This window comes from Sarcophilus harrisii, chromosome 1 (genome assembly GCF_902635505.1).
Source record: "Sarcophilus harrisii chromosome 1, mSarHar1.11, whole genome shotgun sequence".
NCBI lineage: Eukaryota > Metazoa > Chordata > Mammalia > Dasyuromorphia > Dasyuridae > Sarcophilus > Sarcophilus harrisii.
Genome location: NC_045426.1, coordinates 304,153,627 through 304,171,227, shown reverse-complemented (window position 1 = coordinate 304,171,227; position 17,601 = coordinate 304,153,627). Strand labels below are relative to the sequence as shown.

General features: G+C 35.0%; 1 protein-coding gene across 6 annotated transcripts in view; it reads left to right on the top strand.

The window, feature by feature from the left end:
• CLEC16A (C-type lectin domain containing 16A) overlaps positions 1-17,601 on the top strand; it is a 207,565-nt gene that overhangs the window by 333 nt on the left and 189,631 nt on the right. For all 6 annotated transcript variants that reach the window (XM_031944600.1, XM_031944603.1, XM_031944616.1 and 3 more), the window contains exons 2-3: positions 15,401-15,529; positions 16,765-16,898. In XM_031944600.1, coding sequence (XP_031800460.1) covers positions 15,401-15,529; positions 16,765-16,898 — 263 coding nt within the window. The remainder of the gene's footprint in view (positions 1-15,400; positions 15,530-16,764; positions 16,899-17,601) is intronic.

Below are 17,601 nucleotides of genomic sequence, written 5' to 3'. Positions count from 1 at the left end.
TCAGGCCGGCAGGGGGATGAGGCCGGTGACCCAAGTACCTGCGCTCCGAGGTCAGGGATCGGAATGAGGTGGAAGCGGGAGAGAAATGCCCCCGTGGTGTCGGGAGAAAGAGGGGGGGCTCCAGGTCCGAGGGCTGGGGGTCGGTGGGCGTCTGGAGCTTCCCGCTGAAGCCGGCGATGGCCGGGAGGTGCAAGGTGGGAGGGACCAAGGAGGAGAAAAAGTCTCCTGGGATGAGGGCGAGCCTTTGGAAGAATGCGAGGGGAGTGTGTAGGGAAAAGGGGCAATGAAAGAAAGGCGCGGAGCGTGGATGGCACCGATCTCTGAAAAGAAGGCTGATCCCGGCTGTCAGCGGGTGCAGGTAGAAAGAGTTCGGGCATCTCGGAAGGAAAAAGGGCAGGAGGAGTTAGGGTGGAATTAGACAAATGAGGAAGAACGATCGGTCAGCGCTGGTCTTTTTCTCGTCTCTTCTACAGTGCCTACAGATTTTTGACTAACATACTCCAGAATCCTGTTGGATGTTTTCTTGCTCATACATGCATTCCGTTGTTCCGGTTTAGTTTTGGTAGACTTTTTTCCCTTTGCTCAATCTTGACAGTTTTTTGGCCTTTCTTTGCATGGCCCCGGATCTTAGCAATGTGTAGCACTAATAAATGCTTGCTTACTGGATTCCTCAGTGAGGATCAGGTGGTGAAAAACTCCGTAGTAATTAACTGTCCAATCGTTATAGATGTGGAAACTGAGGCTCAGGGAAGAGAATGACTTGTCCAAAATCTCTGCAGTAGTCAAGCTCGAAATCAGACATTCTGCTTTCGATACTAGGGTTCTTTTCTACTATGCTGAGAAATCAGGATCAATTACGTGGAAAGTTAGGAACTTTTTCATTGTGTTTGAATCGAAAGAGACAGTGAAGATCTTCAGATTTTCTGGAAGTGTCCCAGAAAATGCTTATAGTAACTGCTTGCTTGTGTCATCAGATGCTATTTTATCACATTCATCATTAATTAGATCTATTCATCAGTATTACAGATTAAAGGAACTAATAAGTTGTTTTCAGTCTTAGACTATTATTATAAGCTGACAGCTGAGAAATGATACTTGCAGTTGTTCTACATGAGCATGGAATAAAAGTTTTTTTTTTTTTTTGTTTTGTTTTGTTACGTTTTTTTAGCTGGTCTTGACTTAAGGAAGTATTGAGGCAACCGTTTGTGATGGTGTCAATGTACTTTTCCTGTGTTTATCTCTCCCTTCACTGAAAATCCTAATGAGAGATAAAAAGATCTTGTTGGTCAGAATTTTAGTTTTCTCTAAGGATGGACAACTTTAATTCTTGGACTGCTTCTTAACATTCTTTGTGCTTTTTAACATTCTTTAGGACTATAGAGATTGTACTGAAGCATATAAAATCAGTTGAATAGAATTCAGATAGCCATATCTAATTTAAGTTATGTAGTTGGAAGAACTAATAATATGCAGAGAAGATCTATTATTATTTACAAAATACCATGAGCAGTTTTTTCTTGGAATAATGGCAAAGAACTGATGCTTGCCAATACAGTGTTTGTTACTTTTATTAGTAAAATTGGTCACCACTGAAACACAATATTCACATTCAGTTTTTTAATAGGAACTTTAAACAAACTGGCTTAATTTTGCTTGCCTTCCCAATTCTAACAACATCTGGCCTATTTGAAAGTTATGGTGACATCATTATATCCTTGGGACATCATTATTAAATGTAAGGGAAAGTAAATTGTATTATCTACTTTCTAGAAATCTCTGAGCTATGGGGCTTATATACTTTGACTTCTTACTTTTCCCACCTGAATTAGTATTCTTGACCCAGGGGTCTGACTGATGAGTTTTCCCCTTATTTTGCATATTCCAAATCCACAATAGTATTTCCTGACCATCTTCCAAGAGATGCTGACATTACCTTACCCAACTCTATCCCTGCCCCATCTCTCCTTTCCAATTCTAATTTATATGTGCTGTCTTCTCTTAGTAAAAGGTGAACTTTGAAGACAGAGATTGTGTTGCTTGTTTTTGTATCCGTAGTATTTAGCGCAGGAATTCTTTGGGAGTCAGGAGATTTGGATTCTTGTAGTTGTCCAGATTTTACTTTGCTGTGTCACTTTCAATGAGTTATTTAATCTTTCTGGTCTTAATTTCATTACCTGTAAAGTACAGGGACTGGTGCATTGGAAAGTAATTTTCAATTATTCTTTTTTAAATTATTATTATAGCTTTTTATTTACAAGATATATGCATGGGTAATTTTTCAGCAGTGACAATTGCAAAACCTTTTGTTCCAATTTTTCCCCTCCTTCCCCTACTCCCTCCCCCAGAGATGACAGGTTAACCAATACATGTTAAATATGTTAAAAATATATGTTAAATACAATATATGTATATATTTCCATATAATTATTTTGCTGTACAAAAAGAATCGGACTTTGAAATAGTGTACAATTAACCTGTAAAGGAAATCAAAAATGCAGGCGGACAAAAATAGAGGGATTGGGAATTCTATGTAGTGGTTCATAATCATCTCCCACAGTTCTTTTGCTGGGTGAAGCTGGTTCAATTCATTACTGCTCTATTGGAACTGATTTGGTTCATCTCATTTTGAAGAGGGCCACATCCATCAGAATTGATCATCATATAGTATTGTTGTTGAAGTATATAATGATCTTCTGGTCCTGCTCATTTCACTCAGCATCAGTTCATGTAAGTCTCTCCAGGCCTTTGTGAAATCATCCTGTTGGCCATTTCTTACCAAACACAATTTGATAAGCTATTTTCCAATTGATGGGCATCCACCCAGTTTCTGGTTTCTGGCCACTACAAAGAGCAAAGAGGGCTGCCACAAACATTCTTGCGCGTACAGGTCCCTTTCCCTTCTTTAAGATCTCTTTGGATATAAGCCCAGTAGAGACACTGCTGGATCAAAGGGTATGCACAGTTTGATAACTTTTTGAGCATAGTTCCAAATCGTTCTCCAGAATGGCTGGATGTATTCACAATTCCACTAACAATGTATAAGTGTAATTTGGAATTATTCTAAGAAAGTGACTAAAATTTTCTCCGTTTTGATTCTAAAGTTTTACCCCTGGGCATAAAAACCAAACTCAAAGGCAGCAAAAGAAAGGTCAACTAGACATAAAAAAATATTTATATCCTACTTTTGTAATAGAAAAGAATGAGAACCAAAGTAGATGCCTGTCATTTGGGAAATGGCTATTCAAGTTGTGGGTATATGAATATAATGGAGTATTACTATACTATAAGAAATAGGCTTTTGATTCTTCATAAAGAATTTCCATGTAAACTGTAAGTTATAATATACAAGATATGATGTATCTTTTCTTTTGGGTAATGCTCAATTTCAAACCCTCTCCCTCAGTTACCAGTAAGTGTAATATTTAGTGATGTTGTCAGCTATTGTTTAAATATAAAGTCACTTATTTATTGGAAATATTTTTCAATAACATTTTTAAACAGGGAAATGATAAATATAACATATAGGGAGGCTTGGGAAACTTAAATGAACCAGTAGAAAGTGAAAAAATCAGAACCAGGAAAACAACAAACATAATGATTATGATAATGTGAAGGAAGAATAACAAAAAAATTGAAATAGAATACTGTTTAATTTATAATGACCTAGTTTAACTCCTACGGAGAGTTATAAGAATATACCTTATTCCATTATATACATCTATGAATATGGACCACTTCACAGTTAGTTTTGTCGATCTACTTTTATTCTCTGCTTTTTATTTTTAAATTTGTTATAGGTAGCAGCTTTGTGATTTAGGGGCAATGTAAGGATATCTATTGGGAAATGAAGTGACATAAAGCAAGTCTCAATAGTTTTTTTTTTTTTTTTAATGGACAGAGAATGTGGACTAGATAGGTGATCTTAACCTAAGGTCCCTTCTACTTCTAAAATCACTTTAAATCTGATTAATCTTCAAATATATGTTTTTTAGGTTTTACTCCTCTATTGAAGCCATATGATGATTTTTGGTTGTCTACCACAACTAGTTGAAATTTGTAATGTAGTAGAAAGAACACTGGAGTCAAAAGACTTGAATTTGAATCCTGAGTCATAGATCCATAGTTGAAAAGTGGTTTAAAGCTCATCTGATCTGACTTCTTTATTCTGTAGGTAAGGAAACTGAAGCTTAGAGAAGCCAAGTGACTTGTTTGCATTTATTTTCTTTATATTTATTTGACATTTATTTATATGTCTCTAGGTTGTCTCTGCCATTAGAATGGAAGGTCCTTGAGAATAAGATTGTTTCATTCCTGTTTTTGTTTCCCAAGTGTCCAGCACAGTTCCTGGCACATAATAGGCACTTAAATGCTTTTTGGTTGGAATTCATTGAGGCTGTAAATAGCACAGTTGGGATTTGAACTCGGGTCCTCTTGATTCTCATTCTAGGATTTTTCCTTCCATAACAAGCTTCTACTTATGACCTGTGTGACCATGGATAAATTATTTCCCCTCTCTGATGCAGTTTTCTTAACTGATAATCTCTAATCTAATATAATGTCTAAGGTCCCTTTTAGACCTAAAATCCTATGATCCTGTGAACCCTTTGCTTAGCTTTTTTAGGCCCTACATAATCTGATTCCATTTTCCCTATTCATCTGTTCCTTAACTCTTGGCTCAGTTACTTTACTCAGTGCCGTTCTCCTTGTATTAAATGTCCCCTCTGTTTAGCCATATGTTCACCATCTTTCAGTGCCTGGGTTATTTTGTAAAAATGGTTCAGTGACTCCAACTTATCTTGATCCTTTCCCTTTTCTTACAATGTTTTAAACTTTTTGCCTCTACTTTACAATGAACATTTTTATCACATACTGTTTTGCTCAACTTTATGTCTTAATCTTTTCAATTGGATTCTAATTGCCTTGTCAGTAGACAGTGTTATATTCTTTGCTGCCTAGCACAGACAATCCAAAGTACATAATTTTAAAAAATCTTTGCTGTCTGCTATTATTTGAATAATTAAGTTATGTCACTTCAATATATATCCCAGTGTCATTGTTTGTGACATTTGCTACAAGGCAGTATCCTCCTTTGGCATAAAAATTATAGTTTTACAGACAACAGATATATTCACATAGTTGTAGGCTTAGTGATGTCCCAGGCCTAGTCTTGCTCATTGACCTAGTTTTACATTTTTTAGGCATGAGTCATAGGAAGAAGCAGTGCATGTAAACACTTAATTTTGTATTCTACTGTCGTCCTATAGTTTTAAATTTCTTATAGGCTCCATTATTTGGAAGGTTATTAAATGAAGATTGCAGAGGCATATTATTTGAAGAATGATCTCTTCTCACATGTCTCACATGAAATAGCACAGCTCTGGCATTCTTTCTCAGGATCCACAAGGAAATAATTGATTTTTGACAGTGACATGTGTTTCTTAAATATTTTGGAAAGAGGCTTGATAGGAATTGATTTTCAGCATTTACTAGGTATTTCTATGTGCTGGGGATAATTAAATACTAAAATGGATGTCTCTACATTCAGGAATTATCTTCAGTATTACCATTCACAATCTATGAAGCCTTGCTTGTCCTGTGATATTTCTTCAAATTCTTCTAAAAGTTTACCACTGGTCCACTGGTGTCTCAGAGGCCTTGTTTTACTATGTGGGAAGGGAACTAATGTATCCTAGCTTCCTATCAGTCATTCCTTACTCTTGCTATCTGACTAGCTTATCTTTTCTTCCTATGTTCTTAATTCCTTGATGATAAACTTTAGCACATTGCCTTTCAGAGTTGTTTTTGGTGTAGTCATTTTTCATTTACCATATGTAATTGCTTTCTTGCCGTCCACTGTGTGATACTTATCTTTAGTTCTTGGGAGCAGTAGTGTTGCTTTTCTTAATACAATATAGCAATACCATAAAATAGTAGTATTGAAAAGATAGGTCTTCATTTCATGAGATGCTTAAAGTCAATAAGATAACTATGATTTTCTTGAAAACAATCAGCTCATTTTCCTTTTCAATTCTGAGTCCAAAACATTGTTTATCTTGTATTGTTTGCCCCAAATAGAGATACTGTAGAATAACCTTTATGGGATATCGATCCAAGTGCATCTAGAAATCTGGGTATTTAAATATTTGATATTTCCCTGGCCCTGAGACTTTTCTTCCCCATGTGATTTGAGAGGTGAAGGGTGGGCATCAGAGAACTCCCAAATCCTCCATTTTAAGGAGGGTGCCCAGTATAGCCACTTCATTATTTCTTACCCAGCTAATCTCCTGGACTTCTTTGTCTCCAATAAATTCATACTTTCTCCATATTCCTTGGCCCTAGGATCCCTTTCTCCCTCTGATTGGAGAGGGAAGAGTATGGACATAAGAAAACTCCTTTCAGATCATAATTTCCCAACCAGTTGAAGTTCTTCATCATGCCATCATTGCCACTAGCCTTCCCTCCTCATCTTTTTAACTTTTTTTATGTGTTTTCTTCCCATTAGATTAGAGCAGGGATTATCTTTTGCTTTTCCCATTTCTAGTGCCTAACACAGTGCCTAGTACACAGCAGGTGCTTATTGGTGATGTTCAGTCATTTCAGTCATGTCTGAAATTTCCTAACCCCATTTGAGGTTTTCTTGGCAAAAATACTGTTATGTTTAGTTTTGTCATTTCCTTCTCTAGCTTATTTTACAGATGGGGAAACTGAGGCAAACAGGATTAAGTGACATAGCTAGAATTCGTTATGAGGCCAGACTCAGGTCTTCCTGACATCAGACCTGTCACTCAATCCAGTTTGCCACAAACCAGTCCTAGCTGCACCTAAGTAGATATTAATAAACATTTTTTGATTATTTCTTGGGTGAATGGACAAGTCAAACTCCTTTGAATGATTATAGGTTTCTTCTAGGAGGTTCTGGCAGTGGCCTTGGGTTCAATAGAGTCAGCACAAGGACATCTACAAATAGTAGCATCTGGAGGGTCTCACCATCCATAGGGAATACTTCCTTTACCTGATCTCTGCCCTAGATTTCTTTCATCACAGTGGTGAATACTGTTGCTGAAGATACAGCTCCCCTCCTGTTTGCCTCATATCATGTTTATCATCATCAGCTTCATTAAACATTAGATCTTCCCAAAAGTTTTGAATGCTCTTAATGTTTGAAAGCCACTTTGCTGGAAAAAAGCTGGAAAGGTAGTATTTTTGTTGTGTAGGCATTTCATTTGAATCAAATGCCTTTTCATCATCAACAAACAATAAGCACGAAGAGATCTTATTATATCTTTCACTGAATCATGAGATAATAACCTAATATGGTTGAATATTGCTCATGAAAGTCTATTTTTCCTCTCCTAATACCATCTTCAAGGATGACCTTGATTTATACATAGCTGACTTTCATATAGAGAATTTTCTGTATTGCAAAGATTTTTCCCCCTATTCCTTCCTCTAATTTTTCCTGCTTAGGTTCTGATTGTGCAAAAACTTTTAACATTTATTCAGATAATTTTTTTAATTGATTTTGTTATTAGAATAGGCTTTTATTGACATCCTTTGTTTTTCATATTATCAGTTTTCCCAAGTATTCTTCCTTTCCCTTCCTGAGAGCCATTCCATGTAACACAGAGTATTTATTTTTTAAATTTTATTTTATTTTAATAGCTTTTTATTTACAAGTTGTATGCATGGGTAATTTTACAGCATTGACAATTGCCAAACCTTTTGTTCCAGTTTTTCCCCTCCTTCCCCCCCCACCCCCTCCCCTAGATGGCAAGATGACCAATACATGTTAAATATATTCAAGTATAAATTAAATACAAAATAAGTATATATGTCCAAACCGTTATTTTGCTGTACAAAAAGAATCGGACACTGAAATATTGTACAATTAGCCTGTGAAAGAAATAAAATGCAGGTGGGCAAAAATGTAGGGATTGGGAATTCAATGTAATGGTTCTTGGTTATCTCCCAGAGTTCTTTTGCTTGGTGTAGCTTGTTCAGTTTATTACTGCTCCATTAGAACTGATTTGGTTTGTCTCATTCCTGAAGATGGCCAGGTCCATCAGAATTGATCATCATATAGTATTGCTGTTGAAGTATATAATGATCTCCTGGTCCTGCTCATTTCACTTGGCATCAGTTCGTGTAAGTCTCTCCAGGCCTTTGTGAAATCATCCTGCTGGTCATTTCTTACCAAACAATAATATTCCATAATATTCATGTACCACAATTTATTCAGCCATTCTCCATTTGATGGGCATCTACTCAGTTTCCAGTTTCTGGCCACTGCAAACGGGGCTGCCACAAACATTCTTGCATATACAGATCCCTTTGCCTTCTTTAAGATCTCTTTGGGATATAAGCCCAGTAGTAACACTGCTGGATCAAAGGGTTATGCAGTTAGATAACTTTTTGAGCATAATTCCAAATCACTCTCCAGAATGGCTGCATGTATTCACAATTCCACCAACAATGTATTAGTGTCCCTGTTTTCCCACATCCCCTCCAACATTCCACATTATCTTTCCCTGTCATTCTAGCCAGTCTGGCAGATAACACATAGTATTTTTAGAGGGGAAAAAAATCAGCACAACTACTTAACACATTAAAAATGAATTAGGAGTGTCCTCTTATCTCTTATTTGAATCCTGCTCTAGCTTTATAATTTTGTTATATTTTCTTTTGAATTTTTTGGTATTGTTCTTTCAGTTTACATTGTTGTGTATTGTTTTCTTGCTTCTGCATAATTTCGTATAGATTTTTCCATGCTTTTCTGTATTTATCACATACATCATCTTTTACATCATAGTAATAATATTCCATTATATGAAGGTGCCATAGTTTATTTAGTCATTTCCCAGTTGATGGACATCTTTGCTTCTAGTTCTTAAGTTATCAAATATTATGCTATAAATATTGTAGAGTACATGGGAATTTTCCTCTTATTGATGACTTTCTGTGGGTATAAATGAGTATAGAAATTTTAATCATGTTTTCATAATTCCAAATTGCTTTCCAAAATGGTTGTACCATTCATAGCTTTAGCAACAATTGTATCAGTGTGCCTATCATTCCATAATCTCCACTGCCTAACATTGATTATCGCTATTTTTGTCATTTTTGCCAATTATCAGGTGTGAGGCAAAATCCCCAGGTTATTTTAACTAATGTTTTCTTTGTGAATATTTTGTTATTCTTTTGAGAACTGTTTGTTCATAAGCTTTGGGGAATGGCTACTTGTCTTATATGTATTTATTAATTGTTGATATATTTGGGGCTCTTGCCTAACCCCATCCCTGATTATTTAGGCTGCCTCTGTTCGATATCCTCCTCATCTCTTCTATATTCTCCTCAGGTTATCTTTTTCCTAATTTTGCTCAATATATTCTCTTTGGATCCATGATCTCCCATTCCCCTCAGATGCCAGTTGCCCCCCAAGATTTTAAATTTCCTTCCTCTTGAGGTAAGACATGTAGAATTTTGAAGTACAAAATTTCCCAGGTCAAATCTAGTGCAAGATCCTTTTCTCTCTTCACAGACCATCTTTGGAGCATTCATCATTTAACCTCCTTTCACCAACAAGTCTTCTTCCTTTCTTGTCCTTCCCTTTTCTCCTCATCCATTCCTCTACAACTTCTTTTTCTGAGACCTCAGAAGTCATTTTCCTCCTACTCATTGTTAGTCTTTGATTTGATCCTGGCATCACAGTCCTCTCCATCTTCCTGTTCATTCTCTCCACCCTTCCCCCCCCCCTCCCCCCCACTTCATGTGTGGTCTCAAGAAAGAACATTGATTCACCTGCAGGCAGGGTTGTGACCAAGTTCTTCCTATAATACCCCAGGGCCACCTCTTCTCTGTTACTTTTTTGTATACATTTAGACAAACATTTCTTACTGGTTTCTTCTCTGTTGTCCCTGATAGCTGCATTCATTCCTCCTGTGTCTATTGCTTGGAGTGTTTGAAAAGCTATTAAATAAGATCTAGTTTTAATTTTATTTTTAAAAAATTTTCAGGCAGCTTTTAACTACTGAATGTCCATCTTTTTTCATGTGTGATTAAGTTCAGATTTGCAGGGTAGGTGACCCTGAGCATCCTGAGCTTTGCTCTTTAGAACACATTATTCCATTCCCCACTATGTCTTATGGTGGGTGCAGAATAGTCTTATGTTATCAAAATTTATTTTCTTTTGGATTTGAAGGTCTTTCTTCAAATTCCTGATGTCTTGAAGAATTTGTTTCTGAATTTAATTTTAATTGTTTAATTTAGCTACTATACATTTTTTAGTTTATTGGATTGACTTTGTTATTTTCCTGAAGATGATCTGTGAATCCTTTCGGTTGTTATTTCATTTTCTGTGTTTAGAATATCTGGAAAGTTCTTTTCTGTTATTTTTATTACTCTTATTTTCTATTATTTCCTTAACATCCAGTACGATGTTAAGGTTTTATCTTGTGTTTTTTTGGAAGATCTCTGATCCCTAGGTTGTTTCTGTACATTCTATCTTTCAGATCAGTCTTTTTGCTTGCAGAATGAGCATATTTCCTTTAAATTATCTTTCTTTATATTTGCATTCTTAGTCTTTTGTTTTCTTGTTTCTTTGGTGAGACATGCTATTGCAGATTCCAGTTTTTTTTTTTTTTTAGTTGTGCTAATTATTTTTGAATGCAGGCCATAAATTCTGTTCTCATAATTCTCATTTCTCTTTTAAACCATTCAGGAATAGTGTGTTGTAGTTCCATGTTTTCTTTATATTTCACAGGATGCTCTGTTTTATTGAGTACTAAATAATTTTTTATCTTATAGTATTCATGAAGGCCTGAATTCATTTACTAGATCTGGAGGCCATACTTCCTTTTGTTATTTATGGGAGACACATTCCCATATGTTTGAGTTCTCTCTGTGAGTTCATGTAGTAGGTTAACTAATGCCAAAAATATATTCGCCCACAATGTAGAAATTATAGAGGTTAAAAACCTAGGTTTAATTTTTATGCCCAACCACAGGATCAGATCTCAAAAGATAACCTGAATTTTGGACAAAGTTTCTTTTAGGAAAAATTACATCAGAATGACAAAAGTTATTCATTTACATATTGTAATCTTATACATTCCTCTTTGGAGATAAATGTTAAAGAAAATATAACTACATTAATTCCATACTTGAGTGTAATAAAAGTTGAACAAATTTAATTAAACAAAATCATAATCTCATATATACCCTACAGAAACAAATATTGTCAAACAATATAGGTAGTCTTGAGTCAGGTTATAGATTAAACTACATTGAAAAGGTTCCCAGCGAGACTCTTTTCCAACAATGAGATGGCTGATGCCAGTTCTAGTGATCTTGTGATGAAGAGCCATCTACACCCAAAGAGAGGACTGGAAACTGAATGTGGATCACAACATAAGTCTCACTCTTTTTGTTGTTCGCTTGCATTTTGTTTTCTTACTAATCTACTTTCCTTTTTGATCTGATTTTTCTTGTGCCACAAGAGAATTGTATAAATATGTTTACATAATAAATATGTTATTGGATTTAACATATTTTGACATGTATAACGTATATTGGATTGCTTGCCATCTAGGGAAAGGGGTGGAGGAAGGAAGGGAAAATCTGAAACACAAGGTGCAAGGATCAATGTTGAAAAATTATCCATGCATATGTTTTGAAAATAAAATGCTTGAGAGACACACACACACACACACAGAGAAGGAAGGAGAGACAAAATGAGAGAAGGAGGGAGAGACAGAATGAGAGGAGGGAGGGAAGAAGAGAGAGAGAAAAAGGAGGAGGGGAGAGGCGGGAGAGGGAGAGAGGGAAAGGTTCCCAAACAGACTAATTGAGGGGGAAGATTTATAAGTCACCAAGATAACCAAGAAGACTGATCTGGTGAGAAATCCTTCTTAGGTCACTTAACCTGACTAATCTAATTAAATTCTTTTGATCCCCTTTGACTTCTGTCCAAGAAATATCAGTCTCCCCTTATTTCAGATTTTGGTCAGATAAAGTTAATATTATGACAGACTTTTAGTTAACCAAAATTTGCAAGATGAATGGTTCAGAGTCCTGAATAATAAAAGAAAAATGCTATTCCCTAGTTGATGGGCATTCCTTCAATTTCCAATCCTTTGCCATCATGAAGAAAATAGTTACTAAGAATATTTTGCACAAATAGGTCCTCTCTTCTTTTTTATGATCTTTTTAGGATGTGTGGTATTGTTGGACAAAGGGTAAGCACAGTTTGGTTTCCCTTTGGGCATAGTTCCAAATTGCTTTCCAGAATAGTTGGATTAGTTAATAACTCCACCTACAGTACATCAGTGTCCCAATTTTCCTACTTCCCCTCCAACAGTTTTCATTTTCCTTTTTCATCGTATTAGCAGAAACTAACTATATTGAAAAACCACTATTGGAGGCTTTTTTTTAAAGTTAATATGACTGAAAGTTATGAACTTCCAATGTAGAAAGTGGTGAACTGAATTTTGGAGGAAATAGAGGATTCAAAGCAACAAAGGTAAGAAGGGAGTGCATTCAGGTATGGATTGTGGGATAGTTAGGGAAAAGGCATAGGAAGTAGAAAGAGCAGCATTGTGTGTGAGGAATAGTCCTCCTGGCTAGACTGCAGTATGATGGAGAAGGGGTGATATTGAAAGGGAGCATCAGTATTGAAAAGATACTGTGGCTTCACAACATTTTATGCCTGTGCTATTGCAAAAGCTTGCTTGATTGCTCTCCTTGCCTTGTTGCACTCCATTCCAGTTCATCCTCCACTCACCTGTCAGTTTGAGCAAGTTTACTGTCATCTTCCTGAAACATTCTTACTCTGCATCTCTGCCTCCTAATTTCCCTGGTTTCTTATAAGACACATCTAAGGTCTCACCTTTGCAAGAAGCCTTTCCAGATTTGGGACTCTGGATTATTTTAAAATAATTCTGTAGTCGTCTTGTTTGCAAGCTGTCTTTCATTAAACTGAGCCTCCTTAACATTGTCATTTGCTTCTTTGTATTTTGAGTGTATACATAGCATATTACATAGTTAGTAGAGTGCTAATTGACCTATATACTGAATTAAAAACTCTGAACACTTTATAGTTTAAAGATACTAGAGAACTATTGAGTAGCAGAAAGAGACCAATGTTTTAGGAAATTTGCTTCCGCAGCTGTTTGTGTGTACAGGCATGTGTTTATTCTATCTTAATAGAATAGAATGTTTTATGCTGGTGTTTGGTGTTGTGGGTTTCTTTTAAGAGAGGAAAGCATGGATTCTCCCAATTTTTGATGTATTATTTGTTCAGTTTACTTATTAGATGGAAAATTCCTAAAAAACATTAATATTTACTAATAAAATTTTCTTGTTTTTGTTGAATTTATACTATTTTCTCTTTTAATGACTTAAATTTGTAAATTTGAAAGTATAAAAAAATCACTATTGTATGTGTAGTCAAAAATTTCCCTCATAGGCACATATATTAACCTAGTGCTTTGGAGTTAGATGTAACAAGACGAAATGCTCCTTTACGTTGTCTTTTAGTGGAAGAAATCAAAACCAATAAATTGATGGACCAATTTGATTGATATGGGCAGTTACATAATCTTGAGCTTGTTGATCTGGACCATGTTTATTGTTAAACTGAAATACTAAATGAATGTTTACTAAACTGTCTGTAGCTACCCTTGTTTCTTTACTGAGGATGCTTTCAAAGTAGAATTTTTGATTGACAACTCCTGAGTTTATTAGCATATATTTTTGTGATTCTCGCATTTTAAATTTCTGCATAGTATTGAAGCTTCTAGACTTGGAGAAATGATCAAAGTTTTTTTTTTTATATTTGATATATTTTCATTGTGATTAATCATTATTTTTAGATTAAAAAGTCACAAATTTGGATTTTGAATTCCAAGTTTTATAATCTTTCTATAAAGTGTGGGTGTCCTAAATACTGGATTTTCATATTTTCTGATGTTAGAATACACACACACACACACACACATACTCTCTCACTCTCTCACACATACACACACATAAAATTTATGGTAAAAGTGGAACCAACCAGTGGGGCAGCTAGATGGTTCAAAGGATAGAGCACTGGCCTTGGAATCAAGAGGATTTGGGCATCTAGCAATGCACTAATATATATTTGTAGTACTAAAATATGTATTGGCATTTAAATATGAAAAAGAAATTTCCTTCTAAAATTAGAGGAAGCATTGTTTAGGGAATAAACAATTTAAGGGGAAAAAGGCAAACTGGGAAATTTTTCTTTTGAACATTACATCTAAAAATTTAATATGCATATGATGTAGTTGTAGATGGAGGATGGATGTGAAATTATGAGTATATTATTTTGTGACACAATGAAATTCAAATGTTTTGATTCATGAGGTGGTTCAAATGCATAAATTTGTATATGTGTGTTCTGAGGTCTGGATCTGTGATCCTGTTTGATTCTCTGTACGATCACTTTCACAGAGGTGGAACCGTATTTATACTTAATATACGTCAATATTTCAAAACAACCTAGTTTGATAAGCATGGATACTCCCTTGCCAATGTAGTCCTCCTTCTGTCCCATACTGGACAGACCACATGAATTGATGTAGTCTTGCTTATTTATCAACTGGTCCCCAGCCTTCTGGTGATAAACCCATTTTCCCAGTTTTAGGTGGGTGGGTCATTGTCAAAGACCTTTGTCAGGTCATAACTTGAAACTGTTCCAGCTTGAAGGTGTACCTGCCAGAGCTTGTGCTCTTTTTGGGGAGCAAGGATTACCTCCATACCAAAAAGGAGCATTAGCATGGGACTTTTGTAGAAGATTTCTATTTGAGGAAGTTCTAAACTAATATCTTCTTATTCCACTGACAATGAGGATGACAGTATCCAGAGCTTCTCATGAATTATATTCCCTCCTAGTATGGTTTTCAGTTCAGAGAATAGAGCAGCTTGGGAACATTATAGTGATCTGAAGAAATCTCTGGAAAACTTGTTATTACTTAGAATCCATTGGAATAAATTGTGGCATTACTATTTGGCTAAGTATCTAGTGCTTGCATTAACCAGGTTGAGGTTTAGTAGATGGGAACATATGAGACATGAAATCAGAAGATTTAGGTTAGACCTTTGATTCTTCTGCCTTTAGGACCAGTATGACCTTGTGAAGGTTATTTTACTCTTAATATCACTTTGCTTATTTTTTAAACTAAGGGACTGAACTATGGAATCTCTAATCAAGGTCTTTTGTGTTATCTGTTGAGGAATTCCATGTTTAGTGAGGAATTGTGTTTAATCTAAACAAACAGGTGTAGCAAAGCTATCTGAGACACACAAGTCAGTGGTGTTATTGCTGGAATATTATAGCTGAATATAGAGAATAAAGCCTTTTCTTTTTCCTTCCTCTTAGATATTTGTATCATGTTTTGACCAAAAACACCACAGTAACAGAACAAAATCGCAACTTGCTTGTGGAGACTATACGTTCCATCACGGAGATTCTTATTTGGGGGGATCAGAATGACAGCTCTGTATTTGAGTAAGAATTTTGACTTTTTGTTTCTTTTGAATATTTTTCAAAATTTACACAATACATTGTCCCTAGGGACATCAAGACTTAGGTCTAGATTTTCTTTGTATATTTGCATATGGCTCAGGTCATTGTTGCTACAATATAAAGATTTAACATGTAAATTTAAAAAGAGCATATCAAAGATTTAAAACTGTTGCCTTCAGAAATCTCAGTATAGTCATGTATAATTTTATTTCCTAAACAATGTCTGGTGATCTTTCCAGAGATGTGAGAGAATCCTCTTCCACTTAGATTTAAAATGAAACTAATTTGAATGCTATCTTTAAAAGAAATAAGGATATTCTGAAAAATTTTATATGCTTACTCAGCTCTTTAGTTAAATGAGAAAGGCAAAATTACTCTTGTAAAATCCTAATCTACATCCCTTTAAAATGCTACCAGTTTGATGGTGGTGTTAGGCGCTAAGAGAAAAATATTATAGATTCAAAAGAAATTGCTTAGGATCTTTAAAAAGAACTTGGAAAAAAAGTTATCCTTGGGGTGCAAAGATTATTAAAGAAAGGATTATAACAACTAAATTTTCTCATCTTAGGAGAATACAAATTTAAGAATAAACTAATAAATAATGATTTATATGATCTGAAGAGAAGTGAGAATGTAGGCTTCTTGACTTTCTGTCTGAACTTTTCTGTTCTCAGTAAACAAATATTCAGATAATTTTAGATTAATTGAAAAATGTTTTTAATCAATCTTGAAACTTGAAAATTTTACCTAAAGATCAGTTAGTAACACTAGACAAATACTGAAGCCTAGACAAATATTAAAGCAAAATATTAAGTAGATGAATTTAAGTGGAAAGTAGTATTTATTGGTTTTATAATTGTAAATGATTTCTTACTTGTTTAGCAGGTAAAGTGAGTACATTTCCTATCCTGTCAAATTCTACTTCAGTTCTTCTTAGAATAGATGATTTATTTCCATGTCCTTTGTAGTGAGATAAAAGGGATGCATTTTATTGAATTTTTAAGCACCTGTTCCTTGAATGCTCACTACTGCAAAACTGAAGAACTTTTCAAATGATATTTCTCTCTCTTGTACAGGAAGACATTTTTCTTCATTTTGAACTCATGGTTGGGGGTTTTAATCATAATCATCTACTGTGTACTGTGAAGTATATATGATTTTAAATGAAGAGTGTGAGTATGAAAAATGAATCACTAACTCTCTTAATTATATCCTAGCTTTTTCCTGGAGAAGAATATGTTTGTTTTCTTCTTGAACATTCTGCGTCAGAAATCTGGTCGTTATGTCTGTGTTCAGCTGCTACAAACCTTGAACATCCTTTTTGAAAATATCAGTCATGAGACCTCACTTTGTAAGATTGCTTTTTTTTTTTTTTAAACTTTGACTATTTACGAAGCTATTTACATCTGTGGCTTGTAATTTAAAATAGATCATCAGTAAAATAAGACAATTGTTTGGCTATTTCTGAATGATTATTTTTCATTCTATTTAAATATCTATCTGCAGAAACCTTCAGTTGTAAGGATGTTGACTAGTGAATTCTATATGAATGTAAGTTGACTTGGTAATATAGATAATCCCCAACTCACAAATGAATTATTGTTACAAAATAGAAAGGTGACCTTAAAAGTGATCAAAGGGATGATGGTACCATTAAGAAAAAAAAGCAAAGTTGGGAAGAGAGGTATGTTTTGGGAGAAAGACATTCTCAATTTAAGGTGCCAGTAAGATATCCAATTATAATTGCCAGCAGGCAGTTTCAAATAGAGGACTGGAGCTCAGGAAAAGAGTTGGAGCTGACTAAAAGCATGCAAATGTTTCATCTTCACAGAGGTGTTAACTTATGCAATGAGAATAAAATCAATCATCAAGGAAATCTTCAAAAAACTCCCTTCCTCTCCCACCCCATCAAGCATCAGTTTTCAAAACCAATTATCTTAGGCAACAGTATTTCTATTTGGGATTTCCATTATTAGCATTGCAATGATACTCTTTGCTGTTAGTTTTCCTTACAAAGAAATTTCAGCTATATTATCAAATAAACTTTGGAACCA